Source organism: Diachasmimorpha longicaudata, chromosome 6 (assembly GCF_034640455.1).
Source record: "Diachasmimorpha longicaudata isolate KC_UGA_2023 chromosome 6, iyDiaLong2, whole genome shotgun sequence".
NCBI classification, from domain to species: domain Eukaryota; kingdom Metazoa; phylum Arthropoda; class Insecta; order Hymenoptera; family Braconidae; genus Diachasmimorpha; species Diachasmimorpha longicaudata.
The window spans coordinates 8214337-8229746 of record NC_087230.1 but is presented as its reverse complement, the minus strand read 5'-3'; the positions used below and the strand labels follow the sequence as shown (position 1 = coordinate 8229746).

The 15410-nt window shown below is 41.1% G+C and overlaps 4 protein-coding genes across 7 annotated transcripts; 2 read left to right on the top strand and 2 right to left on the bottom strand.

The window, feature by feature from the left end:
* The first annotated feature begins 7 nt into the window (after window positions 1-7).
* LOC135164006 (uncharacterized) lies at window positions 8-3654 on the top strand. Of its 2 annotated transcripts, none has more exons than XM_064123954.1 (5): window positions 8-301; window positions 649-1406; window positions 1543-2087; window positions 2273-2414; window positions 2595-3654. In XM_064123954.1, exons 2-5 carry the CDS (start codon window positions 792-794, stop codon window positions 2961-2963), a joined length of 1671 nt encoding a protein of 556 aa, XP_063980024.1. In that variant the 5' UTR covers window positions 8-301; window positions 649-791; the 3' UTR covers window positions 2964-3654. The 2 variants fall into 2 exon arrangements, with proteins under 2 accessions (XP_063980024.1, XP_063980025.1); XM_064123955.1 differs by lacking the exon at window positions 8-301 and adding an exon at window positions 367-510.
* A 113-nt stretch (window positions 3655-3767) lies between these two features.
* Window positions 3768-5987, bottom strand: LOC135164011 (cholesterol 7-desaturase nvd-like). Its single transcript, XM_064123962.1, has 5 exons — window positions 5859-5987; window positions 5591-5760; window positions 5110-5273; window positions 4857-5035; window positions 3768-4433 (listed from the first exon to the last, which is right to left on the bottom strand). The coding sequence occupies exons 1-5, from the start codon at window positions 5943-5945 to the stop codon at window positions 3870-3872; spliced, it is 1164 nt and encodes a 387-aa protein (XP_063980032.1). The 5' UTR covers window positions 5946-5987; the 3' UTR covers window positions 3768-3869.
* A 180-nt stretch (window positions 5988-6167) lies between these two features.
* On the bottom strand, window positions 6168-11458 carry LOC135164009 (cholesterol 7-desaturase nvd-like). 3 transcript variants are annotated; one of them, XM_064123960.1, is made up of 7 exons: window positions 11192-11458; window positions 10387-10582; window positions 9500-10322; window positions 7573-7742; window positions 7255-7418; window positions 7014-7192; window positions 6346-6944 (listed from the first exon to the last, which is right to left on the bottom strand). In XM_064123960.1, exons 3-7 carry the CDS (start codon window positions 9500-9502, stop codon window positions 6369-6371), a joined length of 1092 nt encoding a protein of 363 aa, XP_063980030.1. In that variant the 5' UTR covers window positions 9503-10322; window positions 10387-10582; window positions 11192-11458; the 3' UTR covers window positions 6346-6368. The 3 variants fall into 3 exon arrangements, with proteins under 3 accessions (XP_063980028.1, XP_063980030.1, XP_063980029.1); XM_064123958.1 differs by lacking the exons at window positions 9500-10322; window positions 10387-10582; window positions 11192-11458 and adding exons at window positions 6168-6269; window positions 8034-8367 and having other exon boundaries at window positions 6343-6944; XM_064123959.1 differs by having other exon boundaries at window positions 9500-10582.
* A 644-nt stretch (window positions 11459-12102) lies between these two features.
* On the top strand, window positions 12103-14814 carry LOC135164008 (cytochrome P450 307a1-like). Its single transcript, XM_064123957.1, has 2 exons — window positions 12103-12899; window positions 13533-14814. Exons 1-2 carry the CDS (start codon window positions 12521-12523, stop codon window positions 14708-14710), a joined length of 1557 nt encoding a protein of 518 aa, XP_063980027.1. The 5' UTR covers window positions 12103-12520; the 3' UTR covers window positions 14711-14814.
* Window positions 14815-15410: the final 596 nt, after the last annotated feature.

The following is a 15410-nucleotide window of genomic DNA, read 5'->3' as shown; positions in this document are numbered from 1 at the left end:
CGTTTAAATTTTCCCTGACAAATTGAAACTTAACATTTTTTCCTGAAATGCAATAATTGATATTGCTGCATTCAACTATCCTTCAATTGTCTACGTCAATTGAGGTCAATTATACTTGATACAGTAATTTTACGATTTTTTTCTCTCAACGAAACGGTAGTTTAGGGACAAGTCAATATGGTAGAAACGTTGAATTTTTTATTCAACCGCGTACTATTAATATACTGGTCTTAGGATAAAAATTGTAGGATTAATGAGTGTTAATTATTCCTCTGATGTCTCAACGAGGGAGAAATTCACAGTGAGTAATTTGAGAGATACTGTAGACTCTGCTTCCCTATTGTGATAAGAATTATTTTTCCGTCAAAATGAGGTAATGACTGGGCATGAGAGTAGACGATTGTCAGCAGTTTGATAATTAGTGAATACTTAAATAGGGAGGGATAGTCGTTAATGGCCCACAGTTTCTACTTGAAGCTATCACGAGGTGCTTGTAGATGCTTTCGAAAGGTTAAGAAATAAGAGAGAAAATTCATTTAGAAATCTGTCGGAATACACAATTACTTTCCTTTGTGCTCACAGCCATCATTTCATAATCATAATACTGCACCAGTTATGAAGCCTCAATAATATAACTATTTGTTTCAGATTCTACGTTAATGAACAATTGAATGTATTGTGTATTCTACAACATAAAATAAACAAAATTATCTAATAAGTCAAATAATGAGACTTCGGTTCACCGTAAAAAGGCCGTCCAACCGAGATAAAAACCGTCCAGGAAGTTGAAGATGCTGCAGGCCGTGCGTTTATTAACGGAATTGGCAAGACCCAGTGATAATCGTCGTGACAGCGACATGGAGCCAGCGCAGGCATCTTCGAGCGATGTGTCCGTGCAATTTCGTGAGATATACAAAAATGGCTGGCTGAGAAGAACCGACAAGACTGACAAGGAGACCAGTCGTTTCTGGGTTGCATTCTGTGTTCACGATGACACTGAGCCCAGGCTCGAGGGTTTCAGTGACCAAAAACAGGCGACAACCCACTCACCCCTCTGGGCAAACTCACTGCGTGGTATTCAGCACATTTCCCCCACACTTTGTGCCACATCCAGGCACGACTACGAATTTTGCGTTAATTTTAATGACGACAGGGTACTGAGACTGGCTGCACCCACTTACCAGGGAATGCTAGATTGGGTGCAACTGGTGACGAGGAAATTAACGGATATGAAGATACTGAGACCAAAGGAGAATGTTTATTCGAGAGGTCCTGAGAGAATAGCCACGAGGGATCCAACTAGTCCACTGCCACCACCACCATTGCCATCTGGATCGGAAGGAACTGTTCAAACTCCACCGGGTACACCCTCCAGTGGACCCAGCACATCCAGCCCTGGGTTGGAGGTACGTATTGCATGGGGTAAAAATACCTGGGTAATTGTCCTTGGATTGCATACAGTAACGGATATAATTCAAATAATTTAAAAACTTTTTTTACAATATTCGTTCATGATTATCATAATTTTTTCTGTTTTTGTAGTTGGAAGCAGTTGTTGAACCACATCCAATGGTTTTCACATTTGAGGACATCACGATTGAAGATCGAAGAAGGCCTGTGCAGGCGCAAACTCAGAGGACCACACCGCCAACTCCGAGTCCCAGAGTTATTCCTGCTGCTGACCCTGGGGAATCGGGATATGAGAGCATTTTCATGGCCTCCTCGTACGCTGTACCTGGTGATTCAACGAGGACAGTCACCAGGGAGCCTGTGGTTACTCAGGAGCCGTCGAATGATAGGTATGCAGCGCTGATGGAGTACAGGAGCTCGGGGCCTTCGGAAAATCGAGAGAATGCTCGAAGTGCGTCAGCTACTGAAAATATACGACAAGCGCCTGCAACGAGTGCCAGGGCTGGTGGTGAAACGAGATCAGGGGCAGCGAATATTCCCAGACAGCTCACACTCCGGGAGCAACAGATCTATCAGCTGAAACGAGAGATGAGTCATCGGGCTGGGGTCAGACTGCAATTGGGGAGGAGGGACTGTAAAGACAGCATAGCCTTTGTTGATAGCTTTGGATCCATCTGGTGAGGACTATATTCAGTGCATTCTGAGTCTTTGATTTTATTTTACAGGAACTTATCACACATATTTAAAATTTTTAAGATAAGATGAGATAATTTGTACACGGATGTTGATATCAATTTAAAGAATTTTAATGGAATTCGTAGTATTTCTCATATGAAAATCAATCTCAACTTTTGATGGACAGGGTTGCTGGCTGGAAACAAAAAGAACATCCATTTCTCTACAACGTTCTCCACGTAGGAGATATGGTGATCAGTGTTGCGGGTATTACGCCACCAAATGCGGCGACAATTCGTGACATTATGAAGGGAATGACCACGCCACGTGTAAGTATTCCTCACTCCAACGGGTTAACGTAACAAATGTTCACAGTAACGTGAGAAATTCTCTAGTTTGCGGAAATGAAATTTTATCGATTTACAAAGTGAACGATGAAATGGGGAATTCCTCCTGCGGTCAAGGCTGCTATCAAATTAATCCTTAGAAACTCATTATAATTCCAACAGGTTGAGGTGATTGTCCGTCGTCTACCGTATGCCCAAGCAATGACCTTGACCAAACGAACCGATAGTGACGATTTTGGCCTCGAAGTTAATGGCAACGAGGTATCCGGGGTTTCGGGTGTTGCTTTGAATCTTGGATTATCACCACTCGCTGACGCAACAGATCCCACAGCCCCTGCTGGCTCCAATACGACCTGGACACTCACGGAGATTAATGGTCGACCGTTGAATATATTCGATGGCGGTGCAGCTGAACGATTGAGGGCTGTTGGACGAGATATTTCTATTGTTATTCAACCGACAGATCTTGTGTCGTCGCTGCGTAAAAAATTACGCTCTATACGCAGCTATAAAAACTTTATTCTACAGTGAATTCATGACGTCCGGAAGAATGTATAGATTTTTTCTCTAGGACATGCAGATTCCAGCCAATTCGCAGAACATTCTATAGAATATATTTATACAATTTTTCCAACGTGATTAATTCTAATAAATTGAACATAATTTTTTAATTGAACGGTACTGCTATCCGCGACAAATCGCGACAGGCCAATTTGACAGCTAAATCACAAAGATATGAGATATGAGGGGAGAATGTATGGTAATCTGTAGAGCAAAGCGTATACTGTGATAATTTATACGTACGCACGTGTACGTTACAACCGCGTTTACGTTGGCAGCACGAGAACGTACTAATGTTTTGATAAATAAAAGTAGCGACCGATGACAGGACCAAAGGAGGATGAAGTTAGGAGTGATTGATTCTATGAATGATTGGAAGGGGATAAATTGAGTCGGTGGAGATATATTCGCTATGAAAAATAATAATTGTAGAGGGGAGGAGTAAAATGGATCATTTTTGTCATTTTCTCAAGTTATTAAGGCCGGTCCATTCTACCCCACAAATGCTATAGCATATACAAGTTGGTGAGTATTACTCGTCGTATAAATCACACGTTGAAAATGTATTATTCCTGTGAGAGCTATTATGTTATTATCACTCGAGGGATTTGATGGACTGATAAGTTGGACATTTTGGAGAATAAAATTGTTTATACCACTGCCTGAATTTTTTTATTCTTCTGCCCATTCTACAATTATCTACCTTGAGCCTGAAACACTGGCTTAGGAAGCGTGAAATCACAACATTTTAAATTTATGAATTGAATAATTTTATTTTGCATCTCTCAAGACATGACATGTACACGTTGAGGAACATCACTCGATGGTCTTATGATACGTTGAAGATGTCTTATTCTTATCGTGAGTATTACGTTATTACCAGTCTAAAGATTTGATAGACTGATAAGTCGGACTATTCGGGGAATAAAATTGTTTATACCACTGCCTGAACGCTTTTATTCTTTTATCCTCGGGAGTGTATACGGGGTTCTTAAGGAACTCTTTGTGGCTCCACACTATGTTATCCCTTTCAAACATGAGGCATTGGCCTAAGAAAACGATTTTAGCGTAAAGGGCGTGCAGGGGGGCAGCGTAAAGGGAGTGAGTTATTTTAAGGACAAATGGCTCGATTGGCGTTACTGTTTCTATAATAAACATTTTACCGATGCATGTTCGTACGGTGAGTTCGACGTAGGCAGGACCTATTTGCTCTGCTGTTACACGAACTTTTAGGATGGGAAATTTTCCGAAGACCTTTAACACGTGGGTCAGGGCTAGGGAAGCCTGATGGGGTCGCGCCGGCGAACCCTCCGGGAGGTGGGTGGGTCGAGGCTGCCAGTTGGTGTCGGACCATGTGTGGTGAGATAAACCTGGGAAGAACATTCCTGGACCGTGGAGGTAGCTTAAATGAGTGGAGTCTGATCCATTCTCTGGAACTTCCTGAGGGGAATATCAATTTTTATCAATTCATCAAAGAAATTATCTCAAGAATTTTTTTTATTCCCACATTTTCAATTTTATTTCTAGTTTCAATTAAGCTTCAATAAATACTGTTTCCTCTGATTTTCCACATTAACCCACTAATAATTATAGAAGGAATTCAAACTCAAATGTGATTATCCCATGCTGATTAATTTGGATAGAGATCAAGTGAATTTTATTATCAGTCCAGGTGTTCGCGCTTTCTGTGCAGGTGTTCATGGGTGAGATAAAATGCCCTAAGTTTTTCCCATTCACGTATTTATCTCTCTTAATTCTTCAAAAAAATAATATAATAACGAATAAATGGCTGATGGGGTCTCCCGTGAAAGACAAGTGCAGGCACATGGCAAATAATTTTTTTTTTCACGATAAACTTCACACCTGGATTTGAGAGCAGATTATGTACTCGTTCCTGCCTTGACACCAGTAACTCTTGTCCGCAATTTGCGCTATTGGCTGGGGATACCACTCGGGACCTTCCATTTCGGCGTGGTACCACACGAAAATAATATTATTCACCTCGAGAGATTTCCACGCTCTGACTTTGGCATTTGGGGGTACTGTAAATTCATGACTTACAAATTAATGATGAAAGGGTAAATTCAGGAAAGTCGACCGCAAATCAAACTCTTACTGTTGTCGGTATATGGAATGTTGTTGCAACGCCCGTCTGGACCAAAACTCCAGTCGTGAAAGGGACACAGGAGACAATTGTCAACTACTCTTCCTCCCTCAGCCATGTTAGCTCCAAGGTGAGGACAATATGCGTCTATCACATGAACGTGTCCCTCCCGCGTCCTGTGGGCATTTTTCCCCAATAATTACACTACCAGAAGAACGCCGAAAATTTTCCGGCAATTGTATTGTTAAAAAACAATAGAAAAAAAATTTATTGTTCGCTGTTCTGATCCTTAGACCTCGGAAACAAGTTTTGATCAATTTCCAGAGAGAATTGTTTCCTTGTCGTCGAGAAAATCAAATGAAAAAATTGGAAAATTTGAACCGAGGAAATTTTACACAAAATCTTAATAGAACTATGTAATGAATGAATTTCGATTATAATTTTCTAGGAGAAGGTATTTAGTGAATTTTTGTATATGTGTGGTAGGAAATACCTATAAACAGCGAAGGTCTCCCCTATCGCATTTACGTTTTTCACCTGTTCCTCTTCAACTTCATGACTGTGAAGAATCCCGTACCATCCGTTGGGATAAACTGGATTCGAGTCTTGAACATTTCGAAGTTTTGCTCTCATGCACTTCGCCTTGGTCACCGGGTTTACGTGCTATTTCATGCGACGAATCATCGGTAACTTGATCAATCGATTCATGCGCAATATCAGAATAATAAAAACCACTTCGGTAGTTGCTTCCATGTACTCACCACGACCCGCTTCATTTCCCAAAAAAATCCCAAATAAATGAATACGGAAAGAATGCATGCCGCCAATATTTGCCACCAGGTTATCATGTCAATGGTAATACTTCCGATACGTAGTGATTAACTCTAATTAATTAATGTTGTAGAACTGAGCACGAGTTTGGAACATCTCGCCGTTGATATAGCGGGGTCCCCTCCTGGGACATCCGCGGAGCTCAAGTGCTTCACACGAAGATCAACGACGTCTTCGTACGATTAAAAGAATTGTAATATAATAATCTCGATTGTATCGATGATAATGCCTTAATTGATAGAATCTCTGCCGAACGGAAAATTAACTACACAATGTATTTTCGCTCGGTACATAATTGAGTGAATAAATAATTTTTAGAGCGATAATTGGGTGATTATACACTGGAATAAAAAATTATAATTTCATTGTCATGGTGTGTGCATACAACAGAATTAGTAAAAAATCTACACATACTTGAATTTACTTTATATCACAGTGAGTCACCACTCGAGGGATTTTATGGAGTGATACGTCGGACTATTCGCTGAATAGAATTGTTTGTACCACTTCCTGAAAGCTTTTATTTTCTTTTCCTCCGGGAGTAGAAGTGGATTCTTGAGGAATACCTTGTGATTCCAAACGTGCACATCTCTCTCAAACATGAAACACTCGCCCAGGAATATGATTTTTCCGAAGAGTGCATTCCAAGGGGTAGAATAGACTGAATGAGTTACCCGTATCTGGAACGGCTCCACTGGTGTAACTGTTTGAATGATGAATATTTTACCGAAGCCCGTGTTCATCGTGAGTTCCACGTAACCAGGACCGATCTGTTCAGCGATTATTCGAAGATGCATCAGTGAGAATTTATTGAAGAGTATCAGGGTGTGAGACAGCGCTGCGAAAGCTTCGTGAGGTCGTGCAGGTGTTTCCTGGGGGAGGTGATCAGGGCGAGGTTTCCAATCGGTGTCAGTCCACGAGTGTCGAGATAATCCCGGTAAATACGAGTCGAGGAACATTCCTGGTCCATGGAGAGCCGTCAAGTGGGCCCAGTCTGCCCCATTCTCAGGAACTTCCTGGGAAGAATTTTCTATTATTGGAAAAATTGAGAGAAATTAAAGTTCAGGGACTTTTTCACCTCTCACCTGTATATGAGAGTTAATTATATACTCGTTTCTTCCCTGGCACCAGTAGCTGTTATTCGCGAGTTGTGTTATGGGCTGGGGAAACCACTGTGGGTCTTCCTTCTCGGCGTGGTACCACACAAAAATGAGATTATTAACTTCGAGAGATTTCCACGCTCTAACTCTGGCATTAGATGGTACTGTAATTTCATGGTTCACGTATCAATAGGGAAAAACTTGTAGGCATTTGTTGAACACTTACTCCTGTCAGAATATGGCACGTTGTTGCACTCCCCGGTCGGGCGAAAACTCCAGCCGTGGAAGGGACACTGGAGGCAGTTGCCAATTACTTTGCCACCCTCAGCCATGTTCGCACCTAGGTGCGGACAGTAGGCGTCTAGGATGTGAACATCCCCATTTTTCGTTCTGTTGGGAAGAAAGCAGGTAGTTGTCAGTAGACCTACGCGAATAAAAATCCTTGAAAAAATAATCCTGATTTTTATTTGAGTAAAAAATCAGGAATAGGATTTTTTTTTCAATTGGTTTGGTACTGGCGCCATTTGGGGGCAATGATGCGTACCTGTAAACAGCAAAGGTTTCGCCTAACGCAGTCACGTGCTTCACCCCCTCCTTTTTTAATTCATGACTATCCAGAATAGCGAACCATCCATTTGGATAAACTGGATTTGAATCTTGAATATTTCGGAGTTTCACTCTAGCGTAGTACGCCTTCTTCTTCGAGTCTAAGTGCTAGTTGGCAGAATTTATTTCTTCAATCGAAGGTACCCACAGATAGGACTTATTTGCAATTAAAAAACTAGCTGTAGTTATTATCAATTCCATTAGCAATATTTTTTAATCCTGAATCTAGCTCACATGACCTCACCCTCTACTCATTGAAAGATTTAGTTGTGAACAAGTCGTCTGACCTATCGACAATTACTCCCCAGTTAATAATTAATATTTATCGAACGACAGTACTAGTTAAAAAGCCCCCCAATCTCAATAAAATTTATACCACTTCGATAAGTCTGCACTCACCCTGACCCAATGAATTCTGCAGAAGAACACGAGGTAGATGAACACCGGAAAAATAATTGTCAGCAATATTTTCCACCAGTTTATCATCTCAAAGTGTTTAGTCCTCGAAGGATTAACGATTCAACACCACCAAAAGACACCGCGAAAATAACTATTTCGCAAGTACAACGATGAACATTATGCAATAAACTCCGGGAGATTTTAATGCCAAATGTGTTATGGAATGATAACTATGTCGATGAAGTATCCTAATAGGTTTTCGGCCAACTGAGGAGGGGCTCGGGACAACCTACCGGTTATATACTGTCCCCTCCTGAGACATTCAGAAGAGTAGCCCGTGTTCCTAAGAGGAATGATTTATTTTTTTCACACATTTAAGTGAAACGCGTATACTACATATTACCTCGCACCGTTATTCCATTATGCATACAGTGAACACAAATCCATGCATTATTACCTCTTTACGTGGATGCCCAGTGGTCACTTCTATCAAAAGTCCCATCTAATATTTTATTTATAGTCAATGTTACGAGCTGAGAGATGGAGATTTGTGTTTTATTTTTTCTGATCTCAGTTCCTGGGGAGATTTCTCCGGGTTTTTCACCTTTCGGGAGACACAATGAGAATTGTCACAAATGTCAGGGAATATATTCTTGAATTTTCAGGTAACTGGACATTCAGGGAATTTTGAGATTGAATATTTAGTATTCAATGATATCTTTCGTTTACACTCCACTGGTCGTACCGCACCAGGATAAATCGACATCATAATAATTTTGAAAGATGGCGAAGAAGTCTGAAAAAATATCTAAAGTGATACCTAAATTGTATAGATAAAGAAATGATATGAAATTTTTCCTGTTCGTTGTTATCCCTAATTATGTATTCAAATCAAATGCTCCGAGTTACGGTAAAAATGATAGAATTTGATTTAAGTTATTTTTGAAATTGCAGTTGAATTAAAAAAATTCCTGGTTGATGGCTAACGTGACCAAAGGGAGGGGTAATAACCAGCTAATCTGTAACACAAATTTAGTATCACTATCCTGACAATAACTGACCAACAGCCAAGAAGTTAACATTTTTTTCCCAACAACGTAAAAACGAAAATGAGTAAACAACAACTGCGATGGTTGTTGTTCGATGGTTCTTCTTTCCCTCACGACGACATTCCCTTGCGCACTTGTACTCAAGATATTTGGCCATGACCATGAAAAAGGTATTTTTGGCTATATGGTGGGAGGTAAAAAACGATGGGCGTTAATAAACGAAAACCGGCATGAAATACAACTCTCGGTGCGTGTACTCAGAGGGGGTTTGATGTACGTACAACGAATACGTAAGCATCCAATTGCGTCAAGGCACGAGAAGATGATGGTTGGAGAGACGAAAAATAACAGATTGAAAATAAATCGACATTATCATTTAAAATAAAAACAAAAATATCGTGATCCTTGAAGACTTACCATCGAAATGAGTACCCGGATTTTGAGAGCATGTTTCAGGAAAAGAAAAAAAGAAGGAAACGAGCCAATGAGTTTTTGGTTGTGCAGCTGCACCTTCGTTCCAATCCCTAATTTATTCCTGTCATTTTATCTCTTTTAAGTATCTTTCTTCTGAGTTCCCTTTCATCCATCTCCCATCAATTTTCTCTCCTCCGACTGCTCTGATATATTATTTTCCTCGAGGACTTTCATCAAATTCTGACAATTTCACCGTCAATTATCTATGTCTCATCCATACATGATTTTTTTTTTCCCCTCTTCTAGTGTCCCTTTGCCCTTCCCCTCAATATTATCTCAAGGTTTCTTCGGTGGGACTTAACTGAGGAAGAGGGCGATGTGGACAGCCCGCTTGAGAAACTGGAAGTCCCTGAACTTGACTGACTCTTCCTTATAGGTACATCTCTTTACTTGCACCTCTCTCCTCGATAACGACTGAATTTTAAAGCGCACCAGCCCAAGGGACAGAATATATTTACAACCAAGAGGTTCCGTAAATACGTGTTACGCGATTCAACCGTGGGCTTGAATTTAACTGCTTATGCATCACTGGGCATTATTTTTTCCTCCATTTTTTCGTTCATTTCGTTTTCAGTTGATTTGATATTCCGGATTGTGTTATGAAGGTATCGGGTTAAAAGCGAAATTGATGGAGCATAAGTGAATTTTTTCTTGTCAATTTGAGTTTGTACACGTGTTCCTTTTTTTTTTTTTTTCATCGAGCGGAGTATTTGCTGCGCTTGCAGCGGGTGTCAATGTCTTGTCGATCATTTACGCGTTGGATCCTCTTCGTGAAATGGAATAAGAAAGAAAATTCGAGAGTGTTATGGAGGCACTATGTACGTGCTTACCTGGTATATGATTTGTACAATATGCGAATAACGATGCGACTACGTATCAATAATTCGTCTCGCGTTTGCGAAATTCGTGTGAATCCCGGCAACGATCGGTGAAAATCAAAGGTCCCAGCCAATATACGAGGAAGTCAGGTGTCTGTACTGGCGATTTTTGTCCAAAATTCCAGTTGACATCAACATTTTCATTGTCCTGGAATGATAAGCTGCAGAATAAGACATATAACAGCTCTAGAATTATCAAAATGTATCGGTAATTTCGAGAATATTTAAATTATTAAATCTTTATGAATTCTGCCAATGGTATTTTACTTTGTCCAAAGTTTTTTTTAAATTTTTGCGAAAAAATCAGGTGTCTGTGATGACGATTTTTATCGGAATGAAAGCTGATATCAGCATGTTGTTCTGTCTCACCTGAAAAGCGTCAAATTTCACACGTCGGGGTACATGGAAAATGACGAAGAGAGGAACAATGATAAATGTCATACGCTAATTTTAGCCCTAGTTATGGGAAAAGACAGTTAAAAGACGAAACTAATGTAGAAGAGTGCTGAAATGCAATGAGCTACACCAGTAATCTCCATTCACGATCCAATTTCTTTCGAGGGACGCACGTGCACGTGGGCCCACATGCGACCGGCACATGAGATTACAGAATCGCCAATGTAATATGATCCCGTGATTTATAGAAGGTAAATTTATAGGGGGAAATTTATGGGTCACTATAAGAATTCTCTAGGTTTTAATTCACCCATAAAATCCTGAATTCCACCATGGACAATAAAAATCCCGTCTCACTCACAAGTTGAACGTCGTATGGAGGAAGTGGTGGAGGTCCAAGTGGTGTCTTGTGCTGACATGAAATTACTGCGAAATGTCATGGGTATGACACTTGGACAATTCCATTTTCATATTTTTCATGTTCCTCTTCTGCGAAGTATTTTTTTTATTCTTGCTTTCGGAAGGAACGAAATTTCAGGACAATGACCAAAGAAATTGAATAATTTCTGGTGCTCGCTGCGTTTTTAGATAATTTTTTCCAAGTTTTCTTTTCGTGATTTTCAGGGACTGAGCCATGGCACAGTGTTCCCCGTTGCCGTCTCGTGTCCAACTATTGCATCGTCCGAAGGATACGTGGAAGGCGGGATGGAGCGAGTAAATTTATAGCCCAAATATATAACATACAAAAAATGAAGAGACAAAACTGGAGGCACAAATCTGGCAGCCCATTCAGTAGCCCATTACCCTGGCTGCGTATCAAAATAAAAATGATAAAAATAAAACCGATGATGCTCAGGTAATTACCACCCGGTAAAAAAGGATTACAATTTTGTCCTAAAAATAAAGTCCCCGACCCTGAAGTGACGAACGTTTATTTCTCCGTGATTTATTTTTTTCCTTAGGATTTGCCAAAGGGCCTGGACGATCAGCGGAGACTGGTTTCCAATTATGAATATGCCAGACGTTTTTAAAATGAGGAACCATGACCTCGTGAGCTAGTCCTACCGTTGATTACATGTTTAGGATGCTACCTGTGCTGGTTATATGAGTCAAGAGGAGAGGATTGAGAATGGCTTTGCGGCTCGTCGGGAGTTGCCAGGGGTTCGTGGCGTGCGACGAAAGAAATGGACGAGGACCGGCCACAGCCACGACGAGGGCTCGCCGGCACCAACTATAAGAGCCACGGCACCGCGATCGAGTCGTTCATTCAGTAGTAAGGTAGCACTTACGCGCGCGGGCTTTGAACAACCACCATCGCCAATCCCTTCACAGGCGTGAGTCGCCCGCGTTCCCTACTTCCACTTCCATTCCCTTTTTTATTGGTTTACCTTCTGTTCTCATTTTCTTGATGGTCTTTTTTCACACCCACTTCATTCTTAACACTGCAAACGGCGCAACGGTTCACTGAAGTTGACATTTTCTGGTTTTTTTCTTCTCCACTCTCCACTGCTGATTAAATTCAATTCAATTTAATCGTCAGCTTTACCGAAGGTGTCAAGTGAGTGTGTCAATTATCAAAACTGTGACAATATCTGGAGTGAAGATTTTTCATCAGTGACTGGTGCAATTGGATACATTTATCTGTACAAAAAAAAGTAATTTCGTTCTGGTGCATTTTATCGACAAAATAATGGCAACAATGGTCCTGTGGTATATTCTCCTGACCTGCCTAATGATTTTTATATTGTCGAAGAAAGGAGGTATCCAATGGTTATCCCCATTCCCAGAAGTCGGGGATAAAAAGAAGAAAAATCTCAAGGGACCGAAGAGTCTACCTGTTATCGGTAGTCTCCATCTTCTCGGAGGTCCTGAGGGCCCTTTCGCAGCATTCACCAAGCTTGCCAAGGAGTATGGAGATATTTACGAGATTCAGCTTGGAGTAGCCAAGTGTGTGGTTGTCAGTAGCTACACTCTGCTCAGAGAAGTACTTATATCAAAGGGAAATGATTTCGGTGGTCGCCCGGATTTCCTGAGGTTCCACGCACTCTTCGGCGGCGACAGGAATAATTGTAGGTCTATCATGTTGTATGTACGATTGATAATTGGGGGAAAATGTTTTTTTATCCGGTGCTAGGGTGAAGTCATTCCCAAAGACAGATTGAATTTATTTTCCATTTCACTCAACGGAATGACGCGATGTATAATTTATGGCATCATTTCTCCAACAGTCCGATAACTGGTCTATTGTAGTCGCGATAAATGAAGTTGCCAAGTCTTCCGGTTGCACGCAGTGTCGAGCAGCAAAAGCTCAGGGTCGATTTGCCATTTGGAAAACATGTTGTTGCCGGAGGATATGGAAAATGAGTGAAAAAAAATAACAAAAAACAGTTTTTTTGATGCGCAGTTAATTGGAAATCGGGTCTAGTGGGATAACTCGTAATACCGGGAGCAGGAAGCAGTCTGTCTTGGTATTCAAATTAACCGCTTCTCGGAATGAAACCCATCTGCCTTACTCAAGCGTTGGTGCAATAAACAAGATCACTACTCACGCAACCGTGCAGAATACTCTTATTTTCTATAAAACGAGATCAGAAAGCTAAGTAGTCAGCTTCCTGGCTCTCGATCATGTGAATTCCCAAGGAAAGTGGGATTATTATTCCATGGGATGGAATAATTATTGACATTATTTTTATGAATTTCAGCTCTGGCATTATGCGATTGGTCGGAGGTTCAGCGTACGAGACGTTCACTCGCGAGGAGCTTCTGTTCACCCCGCGGTGGTAGTTTTCAACAGGAGGAATTATCGAGAATAGCTGCACTCGAGACATCAGATTTACTTTCGACATTGAAACAACCCGAGGCCGAAGGGGTTCTGAGTGGTGTTAAGCCACTGAAGCCCCTTCTCCTTCAGTCAGTGGCGAACATGTTCACCAGGTACATGTGTTCAACACGATTTGAAAATACTGATGAAGAATTTCGTCGGATTGTTCAGTCCTTCGACGAAATATTCTGGGACATCAATCAGGGCTACGCAGTTGATTTTCTTCCCTGGCTGAAGCCCTTCTACTCCAACGTCCTGAGTCGACTCGGTGGCTATGCCAGCACCATTCGGGGCTTCATTCTCCGCCGAATCATCGATCATCGTCGTGCCAGCCTGGACACTGTCAACGGCATTCCCAGGGATTTCACTGACGCCCTGTTGCTGCACCTGGAGAGCCCCGAGACCGATCTATCGTGGGATCACATTCTCTTCGAGCTGGAGGACTTCCTCGGGGGACACTCGGCCATCGGCAACCTAGTCATGATGATTTTGGCGCAGACAACGGTACATCCTGACGTGCAGAAAAAAATTCAGGAGGAGTGCGACACGACCCTCGCCAAATCGGAGCATTCTGATGGTCTAGTTGCTTTGGATGATCGACAAGACATGCCCTACACGGATGCCGTTATCTGGGAAACACTGAGAATGTCGAGTTCTCCAATAGTCCCTCATGTTGCCACTGTTGACACTCATATTGCTGGTTATCCTGTCAGCAAGGACACAGTAATATTCATCAATAATTTTGAAATGAATCTTGGTGAGGCGTATTGGGGACCGGACTCGCGTCAATTCAAGCCCGAGAGATTCATTAAGATGATTGATAATAAACCTCGAGTCACACGACCTGAACATTTCGTTCCATTTTCAACGGGAAAGAGAACCTGCGTCGGCCAGAAACTCGTTCAAGGATTTGCATTTGTCATTGTCACTGCATTACTCTCGCGTTTTGATATTCATGCGGTTGAGGATGTGAAGAGTAAACTCATGCCAGGATGCGTTGCTGTACCACCAGATGCATTTCACTTGGCATTGACACCCAGACAATCCACTTCACCCTGATTTTATCATTTTTTATTTTCCTCATCTGACTGTCATTATTATCATTTTCTGTTGATACTCTCAATCATATCAATGGCGATTGAGCACAACTATCGGGAGGTGGGTGGAAGGGGAAAGAGGGGGTGGAGGTGGGGGGTGGGTGGGTGGATGGTAGGTGGGTGTAAGGGATGGGGGAGAGGATCTAATGGAGAATAAAGTGGAAATTAAAAGTCTGACGTAATTTTGAGAGTTATAGTAGAATTTTATATTGTTTGTTTATTCATGTTTAAGTAAGGTCATTCGCTGGATACAAAAATTGTTGCAATTACTTGTATGCGATGAGTAAGACTGAATTTGTACACCTCGTCAATCGTGTCGGGTTCTATATTATTATTTTTATTGATTTATTTCGTATTGTTTTAATGATTCTCTGTAGAATCAATGACAGTAGTTTACGGATATAATTCAAGAGATATTTATTTCGAAACAGATTAATTGTCTCTTTGATGCAGTTAAATTAGCGCTTTGTCAAGCATAAATATGTATCAGCTATTATCACCCTTTTTCGCTTCAGAATCAGAGATGTTTTTTTTTTTTTCATCGATGTTTATCAATGTGAGAAGATGTAAACATTTTATTTTCATAGAAATAAAGAGAAAAATATTGCTTTATTGAATGGAAAAAAAAAGTGTATGTTGTTGAAGTAAGGTGTATTTTCTGA